The 27,322-nt window shown below is 50.1% G+C and overlaps 1 protein-coding gene and 1 pseudogene across 4 annotated transcripts in view; both read left to right on the top strand.

The window, feature by feature from the left end:
* Window positions 1-27,322, top strand: part of UBE3C (ubiquitin protein ligase E3C) — a 121,073-nt gene that overhangs the window by 80,893 nt on the left and 12,858 nt on the right. For all 4 annotated transcript variants that reach the window (XM_070423566.1, XM_070423565.1, XM_070423567.1 and 1 more), the window contains exons 15-19: window positions 1,214-1,301; window positions 1,567-1,664; window positions 3,176-3,308; window positions 7,528-7,775; window positions 22,842-23,054. In XM_070423566.1, coding sequence (XP_070279667.1) covers window positions 1,214-1,301; window positions 1,567-1,664; window positions 3,176-3,308; window positions 7,528-7,775; window positions 22,842-23,054 — 780 coding nt within the window. The remainder of the gene's footprint in view (window positions 1-1,213; window positions 1,302-1,566; window positions 1,665-3,175; window positions 3,309-7,527; window positions 7,776-22,841; window positions 23,055-27,322) is intronic.
* On the top strand, window positions 908-1,052 carry LOC139017119 (small nucleolar RNA SNORA48; annotated as a pseudogene).

Below are 27,322 nucleotides of genomic sequence, written 5' to 3'. Positions count from 1 at the left end.
GAAGATTTTGCTTTTACTGGTGTCATCGGTATAGATTTAGGACTTAGAGGAAATGGAGCTTGTCCTTGGTTTTATAAAGGAACAGACAAATTTGAATATTAGTAACATTTAGAGCTAAAGTAGATTCAATACTATAGTTTAAAAATTAAGTAACATTAATAAAGGACATGAGATGTCATTTTTGTCAGAAAAGGGCATGACTAGGTTCATTTCAGAATCTTGGGGATGGAGGATACAGGAGATACAAGGGGCACTACTGAAATGCTAAAGAAAGTGGCATTTTGGAACAGTTTCACAAGCATTACTCTGTCCCCGCTTAATTAAGTTAACCACGTGGCTTCTGGCTCTGTCCACTGGCCAGGTTGAAACCATGACAGGTCCTGTGCCAGTGAGCACGGCCAGGGCCCAGGGTGGGGCCTCTGAACAGCATCTCCCCCTAAAAAGAAAGTTGTCAGTCCGGGGCTCAGTCCTAGGTCTGGGAAGCCCTGGACAAGATGGTGCTTTGTTGCTGGAGGATCGAGCAGTGCAGAAGGTGGTGTGGGAGAGCCAGGGGCCAGCTGAGGATCTCCCTCAGGTGTGGGGCGGCGGCGGGGTGGGGGGTGGGGGGGTGGAGCATAGCACACATCACTCAGAACAGGTGCAGTGGGCCAGGGGCCAGATGTCAGATGTGCTTAGCCTGCGAGCTCCTGAGCCTAAAGAGAAAAAGAGCTGCACCGGCCACTTTGGTAAATGCGAAGGACTGACCCCATTGTTTTGTTGTTATTGCTAATCCTCACCAGAGGATATCTTTCTCATTGATTTTTAGAGACAGTGGGAGGGAGGAGCAGTCATATGGATGATGGTTAGTGTGTCACGGTGTTACACATCAGCAGAGATGTCCCTGGGATGTGTTAGAGAAAACAGTCACACCCCCTGGCAATGGGCAAGGAGACACCTGATTGGTGGTGTTGCTCTTATATCAGTCAGGGGCAAAGCAGATGTATAGTCCTTAGTTCATCCTAGCTTGATGCCTGTGTCGGTGGCCAGAGCTGTTTCATGCCTGAGGCACATAAAAAAACAATCACACAGTAAGTGTGCGAGGGCATGAGCAGGTCGTCTGAAAAGGACATGAGGTCAGAGAGGGACCTAGCAAACTCCAATAAACATAAAATGGCCACCAGCTCACCTGGGACAGGTGGGGGGGCAGCACTAAGTAGCGTTGCTGATCCCATAGGTCACCCAGCTGTACGTGCCAGCTGCCAGACACGTGTGGAGGTTCCGACGGATGGGGAGGATCGGCCCCCTGCAGTCCACCCTGGATGGTGAGCAAGGGGAGTTATTCACAGACCATGGAACTCATCTTTTCCATGTCCTGTTCTGTGATTTTTGTTGAACATGTACCACACACCACCTCGAGCTCCTTCGTAGCCCAGTCCCAGCCCCTCTCCCCCACCAGCCTCAAGTTCCTGGTAGTCCCATAGCTCTGCCCTTTCTGGAATGTCTGTAAGTTGAACCATACAGAGCGTATCCTTGGGGGTCTGGACAGGAGGGTACGTGTACCTAACACAGGTTTGCACTGTGTTGCAGTGGGTTTGGAGTCACCTCCACTGTCTGTATCTGAGGAAAGACAGCTCGCCATCCTGACGGAGCTGCCCTTCGTGGTTCCATTTGAAGAGCGGGTAAAGGTAGGCCGACTTTCTCCAGAGAGGGTGTGCAGTATTTCATATCATTTCAGTGTGAAAAAGGAACACAAATGAAAGAGTCTCTGAAGTGGCCTAGTGCTAGCTAATAGTACAATTTATATTTTTTGCATCAGATTGTAATAGGTAACAGCAATTTATAAATGTGTAATCCAACCAGATGTGTCCGTACAAACTTGAAATATTTGTAACTACTTAAAAAGCCTGTTAGGCTATCATCTATATATATATGAAAGCCTAAGCGACCGTCCAACCATCTGACCAGTAGCTATGATACACAATGACCAGCAGGGGGCAGATGCTCAACGCAGGGGCTGCCAAACTGGGGTGACTTGGCAGCTGCGGTTCTCAGGTGACGGACCCGGAACCAGAGAGGAGGGAGCCCGATTCCAGGGTGCATCACCTGAGAACCGCCCTCTCGCAATCTGGACCCCGTGGGGGATGTTGGAGAGCCAGTTTTGGCCTGATCCCCGCAGGCCAGGCTGAGGGACCCCACCAGGGCACAAATCTGTGCGCCAAACCTCTAGTTTCTTAATAAAGGGAGCCGTACAGTACTCTTTGTCTAGTAAATGTTGCATTATTTTTTAAGACACTAATTTTTTTAAAAGCTACACCTCTGCACATGGTGTTATAGAGATGTGCACTTTATATCTGGTGACTGTTGGCTAATGCACAGAACTTGTTCACACTGACCTGCTTTTGGAGGCTTTGCTGGCGGTTCTCTGAGATGAACAGAATGTGCTCCTTCTGCAGCTAGAGCTTCTTCTGGGAGACATGCACCCCTGCCGCTTGTGCATGGCTCCTGAGCTCCCTCTGCTGGAGCTTTGCCTAAAGAACTGCTTACATCTTATCGTTATGGAGATCTTACTATAATGTTCGTATACAGCTGTACGAGAGGGGCTGGGACTGGGCTACGAAGGAGCCCTGGGAAATGACAGCACCTTTTCTTAAGAGGAGCAATTTAATTTTCTTTCCTCCACCTCCTGGATTTTTATGAAGGGTTTACAAAAGAAAATACTGAATATATACTATAGGGTTGGATTTTTAAAATTTGTTGTAAAATGGGGGAAAGGAGCCAAACCGGTTTGGCTCAGTGGATAGAGCGTCAGCCTGCGGACTGAAGGGTCCCGGGTTCAATTCCGGTCAGGGGCATGTGCCTTGGTTGCGGGCACATCCCCAGTGGGAGGTGTGCAGGAGGCAGCTGGTCAATGTTTCTCTCTCATCGATGTTTCTAACTCTCTATCCCTCTCCCTTCCTCTCTGTAAAAAATCAATAAAATATATTTTTTATTAAAAATGGGGGAAAAGAGCAATGTTACACATGAACAAATATTACCATTTGTAGATAAGGCATAAAATCAATATTTGATACTTTAAAATTGGTTTTAGATTTATGGGAATACAAAAGTTAAGATTTATTTAGCAGTTTTGTTTGCTTATGTTTATAACAAAAATTCTGTTTTGTCAAATAACCTTATAATTTTCCCTGTGTGTTAGATCTTTCAAAGGTTGATTTATGCAGACAAGCAAGAAGTTCAAGGAGATGGCCCATTTCTGGATGGAATTAATGTCACAATAAGAAGGAATTATATTTATGAGGATGCTTATGACAAACTTTCCCCAGAAAATGGTATGCATGCTTCTCTTTGTGTCATGTTTGCATGTGGTAGGGGTGCCGGGGGATCATTTTAGAAAAAGATAATCATTTAAAAATGAGTGTCCATCATCTTGTCCTGCAATGACCTTTTAAAACTGAAATGTAGGGGTTCAAATTTGGGAGGTGCATATTATCAAATAAGATTGCTAGGATAGACAGATAAGGATTGCCACACAAGCCTTTCAGATATTGAGTTGGTCCCCGCTCCCCCCAGTGGGATGGGCAGTATTTTGTATACAATTACCTGCTTATGTAAATGCTATCAATTGTCAGCCCAATTAAATGCACTAGAATAAAAGCCATTGCAATCCAGACTTCTAAAGAAGCAGTGTGCTTTGAGGGCAGAACTAAGAGATAAGAGGGTTACATGCACCAATGATTTGGGCAGCATGTAGAGGTCAGTGACACATTTTGTCTTGGTTTAGTGATTGACACCCAGTGTTAAAACTTTTGATATCAATTTATATATGAATCATTTTAGCTTCAGAATGTGGAGTCCATGATATTGTGTTAAATCAATGCAGGAGATTGAAAAGAAACGCTGGTAGGACCCGGTCACAGGTCTGGTGGGAAATGACAGCACCTTTTCTTAAGAGGAGCAATTTAATTTTCTGCCAGGAAAGCAAAACCTCTCATTTGGGTGGTTTTCTGTTTGCTTGCTTTTGCGTAAAGAGCTAGCTGGGGTTGTCCTGTGGGAACAGTGAGGAGGGTCACATTGCAGGCCACGCGCTCTGGCCCAGGCGCTGCGTGCAGGGGCACTGGGTGTCGTTCCCTTTCTCACTTAGTCTGCGCCACAGACCTCGGGCCGGATGCCATGAGCTGAGATGGGTCACTCTTGCCTGGGCTATTATGTTCTGTGTTATGTATGAATGAGGGGGATTCAGGTATTCTGACTCCTTGTCTCACATACTTTGGGGGGGAAAGTTCTTCCTCCTTTGGGACCCACAGGCTGTCGTGAATCCGTTGTGGTTGTCGCATTGTATTCGCAGTCGAAGCTGTGGAGTTCTGGGGAGGAACCCTACCCTTGGTTCAGTGCACAGCTGGCGGCAGTGGATGTGGTTGGATTTGTGATTGAGCCTGGGGAGAAGACACAGGAAATGATAAGTCAGCTATGTTGTCCTAGAGCGCAGAGCAGAGCTGAGTGTGGAGGATGCTGGCGAGCTTTATGAAGAGGCGGGACTTGACCTAGGACTCAGGGACAAGAGACAGGTCTACAGGTGAGGGTACAGCAAGGCTCGGACAGCCAGGCCACCACGCCTGCACATGGTAGACTTGGGCTTTCTGCAGGTGCAGCCCGTGTGAGCGCTTCACCCCAAGTCAGTGTGTGTGCTTACCGTGAGTTTGGCTTTAAAACTACTTCATGTAGGTGATTTTTTTAAGACATTAATATTGCCCAATTATAGCAAACCCCAGTTGCCTACTGTGTCCTTAAACTTAGAAATTATTCAAAGTTGATAATACTCCACCTCATAAGTGCAAGCTGATAATTGCATTCAGTTTAATGGATTGGGAAAAATCTTCTCATAATATGTGTAATATGCGTTATAATGCTTTAAATCTTTACAGATGTTCTCTAATTCTTATTAGTACGAAATTTTAAACCATGTGTTAAAATTATTTAGTATTTTACTAGGCAAATTAGTAAAATTAAATATTATCTTAGAATGTTTAATTTACTTAGTGAATCAGTTTGAAGTGCTCTGTTGACTGATCATTTACATATAATTAGTTAATAGATTACCCCATATATCATCTAGTCATTAAAGCAGATCCATCCTTTATGGAAAGCGGTTATCTCATTCCATCTCAGGACAGTTTTCTGCAGTGTGGGTACCAGCCCCCGTCACCTGCAGGTTGGCCGGGTGGAGCTCGGAGAAGTGGAGTGGCTTCCCTCCGCAGTTGGGCGCTGAGCAAATAGTGACACAGGCCTTGGCACGGGGACCTCATCGCAGCACTTCCCATGGTGACAGTGTGGGCTGGGCCTTGCCCATGGGAGAATGTGGGGACTGTTCGGAGGGTCGGGATGGCAACGCAGTGGCTCCTGATGTCCTCATTGTCATGGTGACGGTGGCTGGGGCAGGCTGACCTGTGCCATGTCTTCTCCCGAGAGCCTCGCTCACCCCTGCTTTCCAGTGTTACTTCTTTACTGGGCAGGATTTATTACATTGTTTTCCTGAAGAAGAAAGGATACTAAGCTAAAATCAAAGTAACCGCTCACTGAGGCTTTCCTCACTAAAGCCTTCCTGTGTGCGTAGATATTCTAAATCTGTCCTTAGGAACATGTAGTGGCACGGTCCCTAGAAGACACTGCCTTCTGAGCACATGCTGGGCTGTGGTCTTGCTGTTTACAGGGGTGGCTGACGGGAGCCGCAGACAGCTCAGCCTGTGAGGGCAACGTGTGTGGATGGTGCTGCGTCTCAGAGACAGCGACCTCCTTAGAACAGCGTCCTGTAGCGTGAATCTTAGTCCCGCAGCGTAAGGTGGACAGTGATTGAACATTTCCCACCTACAAAATTTTTATGCTTAGAATTTTTACAAAAAATTTGCTAACTGCTGACAATGATAATGATCTTGAGAAATATTATCTATGACACATCCTCGTAATACCCAGGTAAAGGATGCAATAGTTCATCCCTATTTAAAGTATATTTTTGTTTTTTAAATACGTTTGTATTGATTTCAGAGAGGAAGGGAGAGGGAGGGACGGAGGTGGGGGGGGGGAAGAGAGAGAGAGAGAGAGAGAGAGAGAGAGAGAAACATCACTGAATCACTGATCTGCTGCCTCCTGCACGCTCCCTCCTGGGTATCGAGCCTGCAACCCTGGCACATGCCCTGACTGGGAATCGAACTGTGACCTCCTGGAACATTGGTTGACGCTCAGCCACTGATCACACTGGCCGGGCTGGCCACCCTTGGCCTGGGCGTTATGAGGATGTGTAAGGTGAGAAGGCCAGCTGCAGCTTTGTGCGGCAGCCGTGGTTGTCTGCTTGGGTGCTTTCGGCATTTCACTAGAACTTGAGATTGGACATATTTTGTAAACATATCAATCAAAATACTAGAAACAAATAACTATTTGTGGAACTTGATCGTCAGTGGAAAGCATGTTCTTCTGTAAGTGGAGTGAAATTTTAAAAGTGAAAGAATGTGTTTGAGTAGAGAAGAGCCTCTGCTTGCAGGGAGCAGGCGCAGCTCCAAGGTGCAGCACGGCCCGTGTGCTCACTCGGTGTCGTCAGGTGGACCGCTGGCCTGTGGTCGTCTCACCGCAGAATAGGGGCCTGACCCCAGAAGGTGGTTAGAGGAGCTGAAGGGACGGAATCTAGCTCAGGGTGGGCGTTCAATGTGGGCTCCTTTGCGGAGCGTAGGAGGGTGGTTTGGGTTCGCCTTCCCCAATAGCGTGTGGACTTTAAGGAAGAGCTCGCCAGGCTTACCTGGTGCAGCTGTGGTCCCTGCTGGTGGGTTAGGTGACCGTTCGGTGAGACAGTGGGAACTGCTGTGTGTGAGGGCCCAGACTGTAGGCCACACTGGAAGTAATGTTCAAAACACTATGGAACATTCACACCAGGTTCTTGGACTTCGGAAGTACCAACACCTGTGTATCATGGGGTTGGAGGCTCTCGTTCATGTGTTGCACTCCCTCCTCTGCACAGCACCTGGAGAACACAGGAGGGAAGAGGGAAGGGCTTGTGGGTACCGGGATCTGGCACTGGATGGAAACCTGCTGTGCTCATGGCGGCCTGTCGGGATGCATTAGTCCTCCCCAGGTGGTGCTGTCCTTAGGAGACCTGGGTGGGGATTCCTCTCATTCTGTCCCAAAAAAAAGTCCTCCTTTTCAGCCAAGTATCAGTTTTCAGTGGTGGTTAGATTCTGGTGTTCTGCCCTCCTGTGGCATTGGCCTCAGTCACAGGGTCGTTCATTTCACAGGTATCTTTATTCACTTACCTTTGTTGCCTTCTTGGTAATAATCTCTGTTCCAGTGTTATCCTCATGCCCTAATTCCACTCCCTCCTCTCTGGGCATCTTTGTTTGCATTGCCCCTGGGAATAAGCTGGTGACTGTTCCTCATCTCCACACCGCAGCCCTCACTCTGCTATGGATGCAGAGGGACTTCCCCCTTCGTTGAGGGCTCTGGGGACCCTGTGTGTAGAACCTGCATTAAAGTGTCTCTACTGTTCTTGCTGCTCCCACCCCCCAGAGCCCGACCTGAAGAAGCGCATCCGCGTCCACCTGCTCAATGCACACGGCCTGGACGAAGCCGGCATCGACGGTGGCGGCATCTTCAGGGAGTTCCTGAACGAGCTGCTGAAGTCGGGCTTCAACCCTAACCAGGGCTTCTTCAAGACGACGAACGAGGGCCTCCTGTACCCCAACCCTGCTGCGCAAATGCTCGTGGGGGACTCCTTCGCCAGACATTACTACTTCCTGGGCAGAATGCTTGGAAAGGTAACACGGCTCGCGGGGATGGTCTCTGACCAGGAGGGTGACATTCCATGTGTCTGCATCGTAGCCGATGGTTTCTGTGGAGACCTTCATTCAGAATTCTTACGTGATTTTGATGAGCCCTGAAGAGCACTTTCCACTAATAACTAGAGCTCATCTTTATACTTGACATGCACAGTAGTTACTTAAGGGGAATTATTGGGATGGTGCCGAAAACATGGGAAACATACCATATGATTGTGTTTGTAGAAGACCCGCAGTGGTGTGTGCCGCACATGGCATCTTCTCCTGGGGTCTGGTTGATAAGAGTGTGAACATGATCCTTGTCAGGTTCTAATAATTTCACAGTGTGTGGGACGGGAGACCGTCATTGTGCAGTGCGGTTCGTGCTGCATGTGCTGTATGCAGTTCTATGAACACTGGCCCCTGAGGAGCCCCAGGGCTACACCTGCCGACCATCCTAAAAGGCAGCTGGATTATAACAGGAAGGAAAAGGTTAAATAGCCCAGCGGAAACTCCCTCCCATTAAAGTCAGAACAAGTCAGGGTCCCGATGCTGGCCTCCTCCTCACTGACCACTTTTGCCGGTCCAGGCTGCTGGATTGAAATGCTGCAGGCTGGCTGGCTTAGAAACAACCGAAATTCACTTCTCGCAGTTCCAGAGGCTGAAAGCCTGGATGAGGGTGCCACGTGGTGTCGTCTGGTGGGGGCCCACTTCCTGGTTCATAACCATTACCCTCTCGTTGTGTGCGTATGCGGTGGGGGGAGGGCCTCTTTCATGAGGATGCTGACCCTGTTCCTAGGCTCCACCCTCATGACCTCATCACCTCCAAAGGCCTCACCTCCTAAGACCATCACCCTGGGGGTTAGGATTCAATGTATGAACTTGGGGGGCAGTCACTCGGACCACAGTGCAGCCTGTGGGTGTGCCATGTGGGAAGCAGGAGGAGGGAGGTCATTTCCATCAGGTGTCTCACTGCTTCCCCCAGGTCAAGTCCATGCCAGGAAAAGCAGTTCGTTGTTTTTTTTTTTTCTTTCTCTCTCTCTCTTTTTTTTTTTTTTAACCCTTTGCACTCCGCTGTCCCCTCTCAGGGGACATCGGAATTCTAGCATATCACTCGGATGTCCCCTCTCAGGGGACATTGCAGTTTATTAGTGATTACGGGGAATTGAGTTATTTCAACGCAACTTTTTGAGACATGCATGTTTCCCTGAAGTTTTATCTTGAAATGGCACAAGAAATTAAATCAAAATATCGTAAAATTACTAAGATATATACAAGAAATGTCAGCGGGTTTTGTGTCGGATTAAACAATAAACTACATATTCCCGATGTGGGACAAAGAAAACGGGACTGCATTGTGTGTTCTAACAGGAAAACACCTGGTGGCAGGCGTCAAACCACTTATTACTGTCAAACATGCACTAATCAGCCTGCAATGCATATTGGGGAGTGTTACAAAACTTATCATACTGTACAAAATTATAAACAATAAAATATTGGGTTTTTTTTGCAAATATACATTCCTCGATGTCACCCAATTCATGTAAGTCCAATATCATTATAATACGTTACTTGGTTCCAAAATTATACTAAATAATACGAGGGTCTGTAAATGCACGTTTCCGCCGCAAAGTAGCGTCGAGTAGCTGGTAGCCAATGTCCAGAATGGTTCGGAGTGCAAAGGGTTAACTTTTTTACTGATTACAGAGAGGGAGAGAGAGAGAGAAACATCAGTGATGAGAGAGAATTACCGATCAGCTGCCTCCTGCACGCCCCTCCCTGGGCATCAAGCCCGCAACCAGGCCATGTGCCCTGACTGGGAATCGAACCATGACCTCCTGGTTCATAGGTTGACGCTCAACCACTCAGTCACACTGGCCGGGCGGGGTTTTTCTTTTCTTTCTCATTGATTACTGACATTTTAGTAATGGGAAACATGCAAGGTTATTTTGTTTGTTTTTTGCACTTTAACTAAATTTAATGTTGGTAATTGCTAATCCTGGCATGATGTTGTACTGTAGGAGCTCCAACCCAGGGAAGCCACACTGTTCTTCCGGGGACCACAGGGAAGAGTCATAGCCTTTATTACTGACACAATGGGGTCCCCAATGGCGGCTGATGGAGGGGGGATTTGCGCACTTGGCCAGGGTGGGCTAGGGGCTTATCTAGCAGAGGGGAGAGGGAGGGAGCTGTGCTAGGGAGGCCTGTGTGCAGACCAAGACCAAACAGGGAGTCTGGTGAGGCTTGTTAGTCGTCAGAGATGTGGGAAACACTCAGGTGTGAACTGCTCTGCTCCTGTGGCCGCTGGCCAGACGGACACCATTCCACTGACTAGGAGGGAGAAGTGGGCCATATCCTCGCTTGACCTCGAGTAGACTCCACCCCGCTATCACCCATTCCACCTCACAGTCTATGCGCCAGTCTTCCAGTAGCAGACCTGCGTGGTTAGGGCATTAGCACAGTGCATTCAAGCCCCGGATGCAGTATTGGCTACAAGCACAAAGTAATAGCAAGAGGAAGAGACCCACAACCCTAACGAGGGAGATACGGCCACCACAGGTCCTGCAGACCCAGAGGTTCCCCCGAGGAAAGGGAATGCACCCACCCTGCAGAGTCCTGTTTTCCCAGAGGCGGAGCATGCCATTCCACAGGTGCAGGTGGCTCCATTCTGTCAGGTGAGTGGCTCTGTCTTCCAAGGCAGCCCAGCAGTAGCGGGGGGCATCTGAACGCAGCCCGCAGTCTGCAACCCTGGGCCGCAGAGCCACTCATCAGCCCGTCTTGCACTGCACTAAGGAGACTAAGACAGGTGTCAGGTAGGCCCCAACAGAAGCAAGTCAGGAGGAATACCAATCTTAGCCGTCCTAGTGCCTGTAGGAGCAAGCCTTGGGCAAGACCCTCCCTCAGGGGGCAAGGAGAGCGCACCAGCAGGTACCAGTTTGAGTTTCCCAGGGCCAGGTTAACACGTGAGCTCCAGTTTGGAGACGTCTGCCTCCTTTGTGTTCACTGGGGAGGCTTCCTGCTGTGTAGAGGAAGGAGTAACCTGTGTATAGGCCCCACAGTAGCATTGCTCAGTAGACACAGCACATCCACCCATGAGACTGTTATCAATAAAGCTCAGCTTCTCTGCTACCCAAGAATCCTTGCTGTGTTTTATAGATAAGTAAAACACATTTTTCATGGTGGTGTGGGGAAATTCGTTAGGGTTTTTGGATGGTCTGGGAATATATTTTTATTTCCCCTATCCTTTATAATAAAAGCCTAATATGCTAAGTGTCCGGTTGACTGGTCAGCTGTTCAACCAATCAGCGCGTGATATGCTAAGGCCGCTCAACTGCTCGCTATGACAGGCACTGACCACCAGGGGGCAGATGATCCAACCGATAGGTTAGCTTGCTGCTGGGGTCCGTCCGATGGGGACTGAGCCAGACAGGCCAGACACGTCCTGGAGCCCTCCCATGGTCTCTCCCTGGCTGGCCAACCTCCTGCGTCTCTCCTGGCCCGATCATGCACCGGTGGGGTCCATCGGCCTGGCCTGTGCCCTCTCACAATCCAGGACCCTTCGGGGGATGTCAGAGAGCTGGTTTTGGCCCGATCCTGCAGGCTAGGTCGAGGAGCCTCTAGTTTAAATATATTGTTATTGATCTCAGAGAGGAAGGGAGAGGAGAGAGAGAAACATCAGTGATGAGAGAGAATCATTGATTGGCAGCCTCCTGCATGCCCCCAAATAGGGATGGAGCCTGCAACCTGGGCATGTGCTCTGACTGGGTCAAATCATGACCTTCTGGTTTACAGGTCAACGCTAACCACTTAACCACACCGGCCAGGCTATTTCCCCTGTTGAAAATAGTGGATTAAGCCCTAGCTGGTTTGGCTTAGTGGATAGAGCGTTGGCCTGTGGACTGAAGGTTCCCAAATTTTATTCTGGTCAAGGGCACATGCCCGGGTTGTGGGCTCAATCCCCAGTAGGGGGCGTGCAAAAGGCAGCCGATCAAGGATTCTCATCATTAATGTTTCTCTCTCTCCCTCTCCCTTTCTCTCTGAAATCAATTTAAAAATAAAAATATATTTACAGAATAGTAGAATGGGAATACTTAATTCATTTTTTCCCCATTAGAAATCATGTAAATTGAATTCATCTGTTCCAGACCCCCAAATGATTTTCCTGTTTTAACCTTTCTTATATGTCTATTGTGTTGTTTTATCTATAAATAAACACTTTAAAAACAAAAAGGGCCCTACCCGTTTGGCTCAGTGGATAGAGTGTTGGCCTGTGGACTAAGGGTCCTGAGTTTGATTCCGGTCAAGGGCATGTATCTCAGTTGCTGTTTCCACCCCAGTCCAGGCCCTGGTTGGGGCTTGTGCAGGAGGCAACCAATTAATGTGCTTCTCTCACATCGATATTTCTCTCTTTCCCTCTCTCTTCTACTCTATCTAAAAATCAATGGAAAAATATCCTCGGGTGAAGATCCAAAAAAAAAAAAGGACATGAAATGTAAATGAAAATCTAACAAAAAGGAAAGGAAATGTACAGTAAAAAATAAAAATTTCACAGTAATTATAAGCACAAACACACAAAAATAATCACAGCATATCCTGGAATGTTAACAGTGGTAAACTGACTCATATTCGCACATTCTCTCCTTGGTTTGTCACCTGAGAGATGCGTGACTGATCACACAGGGATCAGCATGGAAGGGTTGTCAGGTTGAGGCGTGAACTGTTTGAATGGGAGGCGTTTGAGAAAAGAAGTTTCAGTGTATTTATTATCCACACCTTTTGAGAGACGGCTAGATTGTAACAAGGATTGTAATCAGTATGGCTTCTGCAAGTCAAGGTGTGACCAAAGGTGACAGACACTCGGGAATGGAGGGCAGCAACTATTAGCCGCTGGCCAAATCCACCCACCTGTTTTTTTATAAAAATGTTTTACTAAAGTGCAGCCGGGCCTGATCAACAAATGATCTGAGGCTGCTTCCGCCCGCCCGCTTCCACCCCACCTCCCCCCTGGCAGAGTTCAGCAGCGCCTCACATGGGCTGCTGGGGCCCTGTGTTCCACGGTGGACAGTAAGGTCATCATCCCATGGGTCATGGCTGAGATAATGGACTTTCTACGTTTTCAGAAGACTGTGGTCCTGAGGGGAGCAGAGGGATTCTTGGTCCCACCTGGTGGCGGCCTGGATTGCGGCGGTGTTGTGGTGCAGGCGAGTGAGGGCTACAGCAGCTTTATTGAGACATGGTTCACACACCATGCAGTTCACCTGGTCCAGGTGGTTTCAGTACATTAACAGACAGCCACATGGACCCCAGAACATTTTCACTGCCCGGATCCCTTGACTCCCCAATCCCTGACCAGTACTCACCTGCCTTCTGTCTGCGTGAAGCACCCACTCTGCACAGTTCACATAAACCGTATCAGCCAGCTGTGGCCTCCGGTGGCTGGCTTGTTCAGCACGCCTGTTCCAAGGACCCTCTGAGTTGTAAGGTGCTACTGCTTCAACCCTTTCATTGCCAGGCTCCCTGTCAGGCAGCCTCACTTACCCAGCGGTGGGTTTGTGGGGTTGTCCTTGGGGGAGTTTCTATCACTGCAGCACCCTGGGTGGAGGAAGAGGCCTGGAGGGTTAGGGTAAGAGTGGAAAGTGTCAGGCCCGGAGGGGCCCTGGGAGAAGGCGTGCTGTGAAGGGAAGCAGAGAGCACCTCTAGAAAGAGCAAGTCCCAGGATGGTGGGAGGTTCCTCCTGCATGGGTCCCCCTCGTCCCAGCACCATTTACTGCGAAGCCTGCCCTGGCCCCTCGTGGAGAATGAGTTCATCATACAGGGGAGGGTTTTTCCCACGGGTGCAAATCTTCATGGCCTTGGATTAGGCCAGTGATGGCGAACCTTTTGAGCTCAGCGTGTCAGCATTTTGAAAAACCCTAACTTAACTCTGGTGCCGTGTCACAGATAGAAATTTTTTGATATTTGCAACCATAGTAAAACAAAGATTTATATTTTATAGAATTCATGAAAAGTAAAAATGTGTGCTCCGCCCTGGCTGGTTTGGCTTAGTGTCTAGAGCATTGGCCTGAGGACCAAAGGGTCCTGGGTTTGATTCTGGCCAAGGGCACATAACTTACCCAAGGGGCTCATGCAGGAGGCAACCAATCAATGTGTTTCAGTCTTCCCCTTTCTCTTCCACTCTCCCTAAAAATCAATGGAAAAATATCCTCGGGTAAGGATGAACAACAAAAAAAAAGTAAATGGAATTAGTTTGAGGGGGGGTGTATTTTGTGCTATTCATTAAAAATATTATTTTGTATTCCTATAGATTATATATTCCTATAGATTATACTTTTCACATAGCTCTGCATTTCTCCTGTAGATGGTTAGGGTTTTTTGTTCTTTCATTGCTTAGGCCAGTGGTCGGCAAACTCATTAGTCGACAGAGGCAAATATCAACAGTACAACGATTGAAATTTCTTTTGAGAGCCAAATTTTTTAAACTTAAACTATATAGGTAGGTACATTGTTATTAACTTGATTAGGGTACTCCTAAGGCTTAGGAAGAGCCACACTCAAGGGGCCAAAAAGCCGCATGTGGCTCTCGAGCCGCAGTTTGCCGACCACGGGCTTAGGCTATTGTACCAAAAATTTTAAAATGCTTACAACATTGCTTAGAGTTCTCTGCCATCCTTGCTCTGTGGGAGTGTGCTGGGTGCAGATTGTCAATGGCAGGTGGTCCTGAAGCCCAGCCTCCCAAAGCAGAGGGGAGTGGGGGAACCAGCACATCCTGGGGACGAGCACTGCCCCTGGATGCGTGTGTCTGTGAGATGCATCGTCATGGGCCCAGGTCCTGTGCACCCACTCAGATTCCACACGTTACTGCTTTGCTGGGGTTTATTGTTCTTTGACGCCGTGATGGACTCCAGCCAGACCTGGACCTGCCACGCGTCTTCCTCCGGGCTCACCTCCTACCATTTTAGGTTTCCATGGCGAACTTCGGACGTGGGCCCAGCATTGGACTATTCAGCATGAATTCCCAGCAGGTCCCTTTCTCTCATGCGTGGAGCTGTGTGCTGGTTGTGGGGTCTGTGCCTAGCAGATCGTCGCTCCCTGCCAGTCTCTCTCACTCGCCTCATCTGCCCCAAGGACGCACGCTTCATAACTCACTGCGTGAGAACCTCTGCAATTTCATGCGCCATAGTTCTTTCTGTTTAAGGCAAGCCCCAGAACCTGCTAAGTTAATAGTAATAAAATACATTTAAAGTAAGGGGAGCTTTGACTCTGCTAGGGTCCCCGGAAACACTCCCCAATGCGGTGGTTCTCACACTGCAGTGACAGACAGCAGGTAGGTCATTGTACTTCCTGAATTCAATCTGATGGAAGTGATGTATTACCTTCCTTCCTGAATGTGTCTGCTCTCCAATCTTGATTACTATAGAGACAAGATAGCTAGATGGCCCTGCTCACTGGAGCCTCAGGTGGCTGCTCGTTCTGTGCCGTGGTGCGGAGTGATGCCCACTGTTGATTGCTGGTGGCTCAGGCTGCAGTGGCGCTGAAGGCGGCATCTCGGGGGGCCTTGGACTTGGGGGACGGTGGATGCTTCTCACTTCTCCCTTTACACCAGGTTCCAGGCAGGAGAATTTGGGGTCTCAGCCTTGCTTCCAACAATGAAGTTTATGTAAATTCTATCTCAGTGAAGCTATTTAAAATAATGATATGTAGACAAAACCAGTAACAAAACTGTAGTCTTTTGAGGAGGATGGTTCACTTGTGGTCCCACATGTTTAAGACTGACATAATTTTCTGCATGGGTACTCCTCGGAGTGCTGGCTTCTAACCCGTCTCTGATGATCATCTGATCACAAATGGGTAGACGTGTCCCCACGTGTCAGACTGTCGGCCTGAGTGAGTGAATGGCCGGCACTCATAGTGATATGCCTGAACTCTAAATCTCTAAGAGGAGAAATTGTGTACTGATGGATTATGGTATTTATTGGGTCATAATGTATTTAAATTTCCCTAATGCATATGTTAGTGATTGTTTGCTGTGATGGAGTGCAGCAAGGTCCTCAGGAGCAGTCCTGCGCGGGAAGAGTTGCCTCATGGCGCGGTCACTCCTCAATTAGGAGTTCCATTAGCAGATGATTCCTGGGCCTGGTGCGCGTCGGGCCTGCATTCATCGCCCGTAAATCAGACCTGGCAGGGGATAAATAAACAGCTCAAGGATGTGGTAATGTCATCGCAAACTTTTTTTTTACAGACAGAAGCACCTAGGTCCATTTAAGCCAATTAAGTTCAGAATATTTATTGAAGGAAATCTTTTATCATATTTGAATTCTACTTGAAAATGGCTCTCTTTTTTCCTTGCTTTAGAATATTGATTTAATTGGAACAGCATGCCTATAAATCAGATTTTTTTGATAAAATCTTGGTTATATATCTCAGGTTTCGAATTAGCAGGTTGTGAACCGTCAGTGTAGTTTATAATTTTGTGTGTTAGAACTCGTGTGCCCTTATGTTTCATACAGAGTAGTGAGCAGTTTATCCTGAGAGTTTTGAGGGTTGGGAAGATGTATTCTTCAGTATCACTAGTGTCCTTTTATAAAAGCTCACTGAATTCGCTGAGGCTTTAGAGCTGTGGATAGAGGTGGGTGTTAGTAATTTAAGTGCCTTGGTCCTCAAGTGGCAAAGCTTCTCTCTCATTCCGTTCTGACTCTCAGACTCATGATGGGTCGGCAAAGTTGAGCCGCTTCACCTGATTGTCATCAGACTCAATGCTGGGATCTCTAAAGTTAACGTATCTTTTCCCTCCGGGTTTTTAAACATGACATCCAGCAAATAGCTGATGGCTCTGTGCTTAGCACAAGCCTTTCCACCAGCGTTAAGATGTGTCACTTAGCTGTCGCAGACCTCACAAGCATGCCCACGCTGTGCCTCTGGCTGTGGGTGAACCCTTAGCAGCTTGTTCTTATTGACCTTCAACTTTTTTTGGAAGCAGAAAAATCAAAGATCAATACTTACAAACTAGAGGCCCGGTGTACAAATTCATGCACCAGTGGGGTCCCTCGGCCTGGCCTGCAGGATTGGGCTGAAACCGGCTCTCCGAAATCCCCTGAGGGGTCCTGGATTGTGAGAGGGCACAGGCCAGACCGAGGGACCCCACCGGTGCACGATCGGGGCCAGGGAGAGACGCAGGAGGTTGGCCAGCCGGGGAGGGACCACAGGAGGGCTCCAGGGCATGTCTAGCCTGTCTGGCTCAGTCCTGATCGGCAGGACCCCAGCGGCAAGCTAACCTACCAGTTAAAGCGTCTGCCCCCTGGTGGTCAGTGCACATCATAGCGAGTGGTTGAGCGGCCTTAGCATATCATTAGCATATTATGCTTTGACTGGTTAAACGGACGACTGGACACTTAGCCTATTGGGCTTTTATTATATAGGATGACTACTTTATTTGAGCCTTACACCTTCTGAGAATTGTGCCTGTGTTTATAGCATCCTAATAATAACGATTTATGTCCTTTTCCATTAAAAACAATCAATCAGATCAGGAGGTTATTTTTCTTGTTATTCAAGGGCATAGTTTTCTTTAAAAAAATTTTTTTTTTTATAATCCTCACCTGAAGATATGTTTTGGTTTGGTTTTTTTTTTTCATCGATTTGAGAGAGAGAGCGAAACATTCAGTTGACTCTTGCATGTGCTCTCACCAGGGATTGAACCCACAACCCTTCAGTGCACAAGATGATGATCCAACCAACTGAGCCACACCAGCCAGGCCTGAAAAGTGTTCCTTTTTAATTATTGAAGTAGTTCTTGGCTGTGGGATACCTAACTGGACCTCGTGAGTTAGGTCGCACTGGCAAACCCTGTAGGAAGATTTGGTGGGTAGGTAGGCAGAGCAGGAGGCCAGGTTGTCCTCTGTGAGGGGCAGCTCTGGCTGGTGGACAGTGTTTCCATCCTGTGTGTTGAGTTCTGGACATCCCACCAGGAAAATGGGCTTGATAAGTGAACTGCCTTCTCCCATCAGCATCCCGCAGAGATTTCTGAAGTGAAAGAGCTGTTCTTAGAAACAGCGCTGTCAGACCAAAGGTGCGGATTGTCAGTTGCAGTGAACCAGGGACAGCCCTCATTCTGGAGCCTCCCTGCAGGGGGAGTAGGTGGTGCCATGCAGCCCCTCCACCCACCCGTGCTCCGAGTCGCAGAGGAGAGCGCTTGTTGCCTCTCGGGAGGAGGAAGCCTCCTGGGAGGCAGCACCAGCTTTTGGGTGCCTCGGGGCCCCCGGTGGTGCCTGTCCCACAAGTAAACACCAGGACCCTGGACCCTGCCGTCACACCAGTAGAAACTCTGTCAATGTTTAAAGAAACACTGGAGTGCCCGAGTGTGCCGGGGCCTGGTTTGTCAGGGCGGAGAGGGCGGAGGGCATGGCCCAGGCCCCTCGTGGTCCTGGGTGCTTGCACACGTGGACCATGGAAACAACGCTGCCATCATACAGGTCTTTACACGGAGTACCATAATACGGGCTGTGCGGACGGGGTTCAAGGGTGAACCCTGGGGGTGTCTCTGGAGGTGGATTTTGGAGGCCACAGATTTGCAGTGAATCCAGATAGGTCATTTTCATAACCTGAAAGGTCCCCAAAGAGAATTAATGTTCTTCTGCAAACAAATCCATGGATGCAGCATTCCAGGGTGTGAGGTGGTCCCCCAGTTGGCCTTAGTCAGTGCTTGTTAAATGGATGGGCGCCAGGTGCTGTCCGCAGACTCATCCTTCGAGGGGGCGAGCTGCTGCCTCCAGGAGCTGCGGTCCAGTCGGGCGCTCTCGCGAGCACACTGCCCGCACGCCTCCTCACTTTACATTTCTTTATCTTTCACATTCCAAGGGCTGCATGGTCTGAAATACAGTTTTCTTCTTGCTCAATTAGGGGGCCTTTAAAAAAGACATCTCTGATATAGTTTTTAGATTAAGTTATAAATGTTCACTTTAGAACCACCTGAAGATTGATAAAGATGCATTTGAAAAGCATTATTTTTTTATTGATTCTTAATGTAGTAAATTACCGGCGTCGTTTGGCAGCAAACAGAAACGCCCATAGTGAGGTTCGAATCTGCTCTCCTGATGGTGCCACAGTTTGCATTAATTGTACTCGACTGCACTCACTTATATTAAAAGGCTTCTATGATAATTAATCCTTTTTATTTCAGATCATTTTGGCACAATTTCTAGCTATAAACACTCATAAAAGACAGACAGTTGAAAAATCCGTTCCAGGCTTTTTCCATATACCTACCGCTACTTCCCGTGGCAGGTGGTTATTGATGGCCACGGGAGCCAGCATGGTCAGCTGGCTGCCATGAAGGCCAAGATGAAAAATGCTAAGTGGATTCTTTGCATAAAAAATAGACAGTTTTTGAAGTTGTATAATTAACCTGTGTTTAGAAAATACCTTGATTTATGCTTACATTTGTATTGGTTGCATACATTATGGAAATTTAATTTATAATCCATTTAGCTGATGCAATCATAGTTTTTAGTACTATCATTTATTAGTGCTTGTATATTAAATGCTCTGAAGGTTTAAAGCTGCCTTCTGTAAAAAATTATACCTAAGCATTTACATTTTATGAGTCACAGTGGGATTCTGTTTAAAATTCAGGTAGCTTGAATGTGTTTAATGAATTTCACTGGCTTATTGTTACTAATGCAGAAATGGCAAACAATGACCTTATGTATTGACCATCTGGTGATTTACACCTGCAGCTACTTCCAGTCCCTGGTACAGATGAGGCTTTCCTCAGCCCAGGGACAAGCTCATCCCTGCAGAGTGGGCTCTGTGGCTCTGCAGCCGTGGCCTGGAGTGTAGGGCCTGGGAGTGCTGCTGGTTTGTCTGAGCCACGCGCCTGAGCAGACTGGGCCACTCTGCAGCCTCGGTGGCCATGCTGTCACTCAGTCTCCACGAAGAAATCCCTTCCTGCCATCTTTTCAAAAGTACTTGGGCCATCCTTAGTCAGAAATACAAGCCAGAACTGGCATTTCCCTGAGGTCTCAGCTGAGGGGACCGTGTGGAGTCTGGAGTTGACAGGTGCGTTGGAGTTCCTTGGCCACAGCCTGTCTGGAACCAGAAGCGGTGTCATTCACCCGCCAGTGCAGGGTCCCACGGTCCTGCTAGTGGGGAGGCGGACAGGCAGGTCCCGGTGCATGTGAGCAGCTCTGGGGTCGGGGGAAGTGGGTAACTATCCACTGAAACAGCTGCCTACTGTGCCTGTGTGGGAGCTGGCTGAGGACATGGCTCACTCGGACCCAGATGGACGCTGTGTCGGCTGAGCCGTCCCTCTTTGCTGGGGGTTGGAGGGGCCGAGCTGCAGCCGCGTTAGTGAGTTCACACACGTCTGACTCGCTGAGCGTGTTTCATTTTGTGTGTGTGGAAGGAAGAGTGACTTCTGAATTAGTCACGTTTTCATGACGAAGGGTTACCTCAGGGCAAGTGCTGATTTTAATGTTGGATGCTGTGTGCAGTGCAGTAGCATTGATCTTAAAGCAGCGGCCTGACGTGTGCGTACATCTAGCACAGCAGGTGGGAAGGAGTCTGCAAGTTGGCCACAACCCCACTCAGCAGACCTCACGCCATCCTTTCTAAGGCAGGGCTCGGGCACCCCTCACCCCCTCTGTCTATCCTGGTGTCACTCCGTCTCAGGCAAGGGTCACAGCTGCCCCAGACAGAGTTCATGATCATCTGAGTGCAGAGCCCCGCTGACCAGGTGAGGTAGGACCCCTGCACCTCCTCTCAGCTGGCCGGTGGAGTGTTCGAGGATCGTGGAGGAACCCTGGGAGCCTGCGGTTGGCGGGTGGCAGCCTGGCACCCGCAGGCACTCAGGAGGAGAAGCTGTTCCGTTAGCACATTTTTTACAAGAGAGATGTGTTGTGGCTCCCCAGGCAGTCCTCTGTTCCAGGGAAATAATCAGAATGGTCTGGAAATTGTGATGTGGCTGGTTCCTCGCACTCTGCAGCTGTGGGCCTCAGGGGACCTAGCGCTGCGCAGGGAACTTGCAGACTCTCCTTCCCACCTGCTGTGCTAGAGGATCACATGCCATGTCACCCAGAACCACAGGCCATCAGGGAGACTCAAACCACACCACGGTGAGACCCACCGCGCCGCCAGGCCAGGCGAAAGCCAGCAAGCACTGTGCTGGCCACTGGGAGGAGGGGCCGGGTGCAACCTTCCCACGTTGCCGTCGTGGGGACAAACTCCTTGCATTTTCCAAAATAGCCTCGTGACCTAGTGCTTCCCCATCCACAGACCTTCTCTTAGGTGCAGACTAATGAGGCGTGAGTGAGAGCAGAGGCTCTCGGTGGGCGCATTGGCTGTTCACAGCTTTGCTCACCCGGCCTCCGCAGAGCAGCCGCAGGCCGGGGCAGGTGAAGACTGCGCCTGAGGAGACGCATAAGAATGAGTGCTGGGCAGTCCCATTTATGAAGCTCTGCAGCCGGCAAAACTCGCCTGTGGCGAGGACAGGATGGGCCGGACCTGGGGTGTTGCCTGGAGGGTGAAGGACTCGTGTGTGGGAGGTGTGGGGGTGTTCTATATCTCGATCGGAGAGGTCGTTACACAGCTGTTGTCAGTTGTAATTTTTTACTGTATGTAATATACTTGACTATAAATAGATGCAAAAATAATTTCGCCTTGCAATCCTTAGACATAAAGGTAGACAGTAACTTAAGAGTGAAACCCCATAGGCCTGGCATCAGGAGAGGTGAGTTTTGGTACCAGTTTTGCCACCTACTAACTCATACTATCTGGACAGTTCCCGGGTCCTAGGGCTCCTTCACCTGAGACGGGGCGGGCAAGGACAGCCTGTGCTCTCAGCCTGCCCCTGCTCCTATGGCCAGTGTGCTGAGAATGCTTTTCCATTCGGTGGTTGAAAACACATCTAAAGAAGAATAGTATTTCTTCAATTGGAAGTTACATGAACTTTGGTGCCCAGGTGCCCTCACTTGTCCTCACACTATGCTCCAAAGGCTCGGGGGTGGGGGGCCGAGACGGTTGAATTGTGACACCCCCCCCCCCCCCAGAAAGATAAGCTCAAGCCCTAACACCCTGTACCTGTGAACATGACCTCACTGTGTAGTCAAGCTCAGATGAGGGGCCTGGCGTCTTTATAAGAGGAGGACGGGAGTTTCAAACACGGCAGACACGCAGGGAAGACGGCCCTGGGGAGAGGTGGGGATGGAGGGGTGCAGCTACTAGCCAGGCTTCGCTGAGGACGCCAGCAACCCCAGAAGCTGGAAGAGGCAGGAGAGGTCCTTCTCCTGAGCCTTCAGGGCCCGGCGTGGCCCTGAGACCCTTGGCTTTGGGCATCTGGCCTCCAGAAGGGTAGACAGGCCGCTTCTGTTGTTTGTGGTGCTTTGTTACGGCAGCCTTAGGAGACCAATACACCTACAGAGCCCTTTCCCGAAAACGCTCGCCAGCCTCTGGCGGCAGGAGGGTTCGGCTCTTCTTTTCTTTCTTTTTAGCGAGAGAGGAACATGATGTGAGAGCAAAGCACCAATGGGCTGCCTGCTGCACACACCCCTACGACCCTTTGGGGCAGGGATGCTACCCAACCAACTGAGCCTCACCAGCCAGGGCAGGTTTGGCTCTTAAAAATCCCGACTGGTGCCCCGTGGGTGGCTCGGTGGGAGCATTGTCCCGTACACTAAAACATTGCGGGTTCCATTTTGTCAGGACACATACCTAGGTTTAAGGTTCCATCCCGTCATGGCACGTACAGGAGGCAACTGATTGATGTTTCTCTCTCCCTTCCTCTCTTTCTAAAATCAATAAACATATCCTTGGGTGAGGATTAAAAATGTAAAACTCCCCATTGGTATTAACATTCTATGATTTCAGCCCTAAATTCTTTGATAGTCTGTTCTAGGATTTTTGATGTACTGAATGCAAGCATTGAATGCATAGACTGGCCTGGCCCCTGGAAATTAACCGCTCGCCAAGTAGCGCGTCCTAGGAGCCTGTCACATAGCAGTTTGGACGTGGTGTTTGTTTTCAGGGCGCATGAAAGAACCATGAGGCTGACCGCTGGCCCTTGTCCCGTTGCAGGCTCTCTACGAAAACATGCTGGTGGAACTGCCCTTCGCGGGCTTCTTCCTGTCCAAGCTGCTGGGCACCAGCGCCGACGTGGACATCCACCACCTGGCCTCCCTGGACCCGGAGGTTTACCGGAACCTGCTGTTCCTCAAGAGCTACGAGGGCGACGTGGAGGAGCTGGGGCTGAACTTCACCGTGGTGAACAATGACCTCGGGGAGGCCCAGGTGCGGGCGGGCTGGGCCGAGGCTTCTGCGCTGTTGGGGTACACGCCAGCGTGCCCAGGGTTCACACGCAGGCAGGTCCCGTGGCCGGAGGACTGTCCAGGTCACATGTGTTACTGAACCTCCTTCTGTTAGATTTCAGGTCACCTCTGGGCTTCTCTAACTTTCGTTTGGTGTTCAGACAAATGTGTCTCCAGGGAAGAGGTATTTGGCTCTTCTTATGTCAACCCATAGTCTTCTGAATCTAGCCATTGTGTTTTAACAACAAAAAGATGGTTGTCTTGAACGTTTTTTTCTGAATCTTTGTTGTGACTTGGCCTCCGATCCAGGCTTCAGAGGTCATCGGCTTGGCCAGTGTTAAAGCAGCTGCGTAGTAAATAGGTTTGGTGTTGGGTGGACTCAGCGTTGCAAAGGCATGACCCGCACAGGTCCTCCTTTAGCCCTGGTCCCGGGCGAGGCACACGCATCGCACTGTGCTGGACACCTCGCACATGTTTGGGTCATGCCATTTCCGTTCTCTTCATATCCTGTTACCTACATGCACTGGGCCTTGGCTTCATGTCCTCATTCACTCATGGGACATGCACGGCGCTCTGTGCCAGCCACTGTGCTGCAGGAGGTGGGCCTGTGGGAGCGCCGGCGCCAACAAGGGCAGGTGTCTGGGGCAAGACAGAGTTCAGGTGAGCTCCCGCGGAGGCCGGGAGCACACTCCGAGTGAGGCGTCCCGGGTGGGTGAGCAGACCTAGAGGGTGTGTAGCAGGTGGGTAGGTGGGTGCCAAGACGTCTGGGCTTTAGCCTGTGGTTCATGGAGAAGCATTGAAGGCCGTGGGCTCAGAAAGCCAGTGTCCCTTCCACAGCTGCTGCGGCGTGCCTGGGCCTGCGTGAGACTCAAAAAGGCCCGCGTGGCCTGCAGACTGAAGGGTCACGGGTTCGATTCCCAGTCGAGGGCATGCACCTCAGTTGCAGTTTCGATCCCTGGCCCCAGTCAGAGCCTGAGAGGCAATCAACCAACGTGTCTCTCTCTCACTTAAATCAATCTCTCTCCCTCTCTCTCTCCTCCCCTCCTCCCTCCCAGGTGAGGGTTAACAACAACAAACAAGCATGCAGCCCCAGATGCATTTCAGACCTGGCAGGCAGTGAGCACAGGGACACAGCTCCGGCGAGGTCAGGGTGGGATCTGGAAGCAGCCTGGCTGTCCTCTGGGTCCCGTGGTTCCTGGAGTCAGAGGCCCGTGACTTCCACGATGATCTTTATTTTACGTCACGTTCTGTAGGTCAGGGTCTTGAACTAAGTGTCAGAGGGGTGGGCAGGCAGGACCATGGAACTAACTGCACAGTCCCTGGCCCTGCCACCCACTGCCTGTCTCTGAACCCGACTCTTGGAGCCCCTTGTCCAGCTGGAATCACATTTGTCCTTTTGTGACAGGTTCTCACTGAGCACAATGTCCTCTAGGTTTGCCATGAAGCAGAAGGTACCAGAATGTATTCCACTGAGGCTGAGCGGTACTCCGTGCCTGCCTGTGCCAGGTTGACTCAGCTGCCGGTGGGCATCAGTTATCTCAGGAGTCAGGGATGCGCCACCAGGAACATGGCTGCGTAAATGCTTGCAGGTCCTGGCTAGCCGCCTAGATGGGGAACGTTGGGCAGGTGGCAGTGCTCAAGGGCCCTGTGCGAGCCACATCCTGGTCAGCACCTTGTTTTCTTCTCTCTCAAATGACAGCCGTGCTGAGGGGTGGAGCCTCACGCTTCCTCAGAAATGAGCGACTCCTATCTTTGTACTGGCTTCTTCCCTCAGCAGAACCCTACTTGGGTTTGTGCACACCAGAGTGATGCCTTCCACACTGAACTAAAAGGCACGTGGAGATTTCCACATCCCAGTGTCTGGGCTTTCCGGGGCGATTTAAACGATCATCTTTGTGGTCCCTGAGTGTTCAGTCTGTCTCTTAGCCTACTAGTATTGCAGAAGTGGGTATGGGCTAACCCAAGTAGGAATAAGGGAAACAGTGCTGCCATGGCCTCCCCTTCCCGCCACGCGGTCATCTCGAGGCAGTTTGGGGAGCAGACCCCAACACTGTAAGAAAAAGGAAGGATGAAGACAGAACCGGTTTTTATTTGGTTGCAACTTTGTTGCTTTTGTTTCATTTTCTTCCATGCCATAGAGCTGAATTCCCAACAATGCAGCATCCAGGTGTATTTTAAAGGTGAGATTTGTCAAGTCCTAAGGACATTTGGACACAGGGCTACTGCTCCCCCTGGGGGTGACTCAACAGGGCACCAAAACCTTAGGGCAGAGGGAGGCCTGCTAATGGGAGCAGCTCCTTCTCCTTCTGAAATGGGGGGGGGGGGGGGGGGGGGGGGGCGGGGAGGGGCATTCCATTAAAGTGCCAGGAGCGCTGGGTGTGTTCACAGCCAAGGGTGGCGGTCAGATGTTCCAGTTACTCACGGAAATTCCCCGAGTAAGATTATAGATGATAGTGCATAAGAATAATTACACGGAAGCGTCTAACTGGGAAGTTTAAGGAAGTCACTGGTAAAACCCCTGCCTGGGGGAGAGCCCGGATGTGAGGCTCAGCTGTGGGCTGTCCTGACTTAAAGGCGGATGAGGCTCTGCTCGTCTGTCTTCCCTGTAGGACAGTGGGTCTGCACTCATATTTGTTTCCTTCCGTGTAATCAGTATGGCTCTTGGTTGACCTGCCTAAAAGAGGTGGCATTTCAGACTCTTACTTACACACACCTCCCTGAGGAAGTGCTCAGGCTTTACAAGGGGCCCGTATTGTGTAGAAAAACATGGACTTAAGTCAGGAGACCTTGGTGGCAGTGACCTTGGGCCAGTCGAGGCCGTCCTCCAGCTCAAGGGGCGGAGCTGCTGAGGTGGGGTGGGGGGTGGGGGGGGGCGGGTGTTGGGGGGGGAGGTGGCTGAGCCGAGGATGGCGGGAGAGCCCAGCCTCTGAGCCACTGCGAAATGTGTCTGTAGAGCTGGGCTGGCCGCACATTCAGGCGGCACGCCCCACACACAGACATCCTGGGACAAGTGTGACGATGTTAAACCTCCTTAGTTGTGTAGCCTGAGAGTTACATGATGGAGTGTGACCACATGAAAGTTCTGAGGAACGTCAGTGCCGGCTGATGGGGTGGGGAGGGCGGGTCTTTAGGGGTCCTTTGTCTTCCCAGTCACCAGGGCCCCAGCAGTTGTCACCTGCCCTTAATCCACTTGGGGGAGGGTGGGCTTCCTAGACTGAAGGAGAGCAGGGGCAGCTGGCACAGATGGCTGCAGGGAGGGGCAGCCCTTGGGAGCGGCTTGGGGTTTAGCCAGGAACACAATGAGAGCTAAGGCTTGGAATCTGATGTAGCCATGAGATTCGGGACTTAGGTAAGGGAAGCCCTCCAGCAGACTTCAGAGCAGCCTTTCTGTGGGGATTGAGAAGGTGGTGTTTGTTCCTCTCGGGAGAATGGCTAACAAGACAGCTCTGGTGAATGGCTTTCCCACCTCCAGTCTCAGCATCACTGTGGGTGCGGGAAGCCTGCTCTGTGGCCTCACTCTGGTGACTGCGCGCTGAGTTTGGATTTACTGCACTCTCCATCCTTGGCATAGATGCAGCATTCAACTGCATCAGGAGTGTGTTTCTTTTGTTTAAGTAGGTAGTAAGCAAGGAGTTTAAAGTACATGCTTGGAGCCTGGCCAGCGTGGCTCAGTGGTTGAGCATCGACCTATGAACCAGGCGGTCATGTTTTGATTCCCGGTCAGGGCACATGCCTGGTCTGGATTCCCAGTGGGGGGCATGCAGAAAGCAGCCAATCAATGATTCTCTCTCATCATTGATGTTTCTCTCTCTCCCTTCCTCTCTGAAATCAATAAAAGAATACACACACACACACACACACACACACATATACATACATGCTTGGAAATTAGGTTTAGGTGTTTATAGTTGTCAATCACCTTTATATGAGCTTATGTAATCACAAGTCCAAGATAGGCAAAGCAGTGTCACCACTTATTAATGACAAGAAGCTGGGGGGATGCCGTGTGTAGCCACATATTGGGGTGAGGAGCCAGAGCCAGGACCGGTGCTCCGCGGCCCAGCACTTCTCACAGTGCCTCCTGACCGAGCACTGGGCTGCAGGCCTGCGAGTGTGCTTGTGCAGCGACAGGAAGTGGTTCTCCCTGGTTCTGCTCGCAGACACAGAGAGGGACGTTCCCCTCTCCCTCCCAGTTCAGCGGCAGCAGGAGGAACCTGGGAAAGATGGAGAAGCGGGTGCCGCTCTGGTGCC

This window comes from Myotis yumanensis, unplaced genomic scaffold (assembly GCF_028538775.1).
Source record: "Myotis yumanensis isolate MYYU_CA2020_CCGP unplaced genomic scaffold, mMyoYum1.0.hap1 SCAF_9, whole genome shotgun sequence".
Taxonomy (NCBI): Eukaryota; Metazoa; Chordata; class Mammalia; order Chiroptera; family Vespertilionidae; genus Myotis; species Myotis yumanensis.
This window is presented reverse-complemented; position numbering and strand designations above follow the sequence as displayed.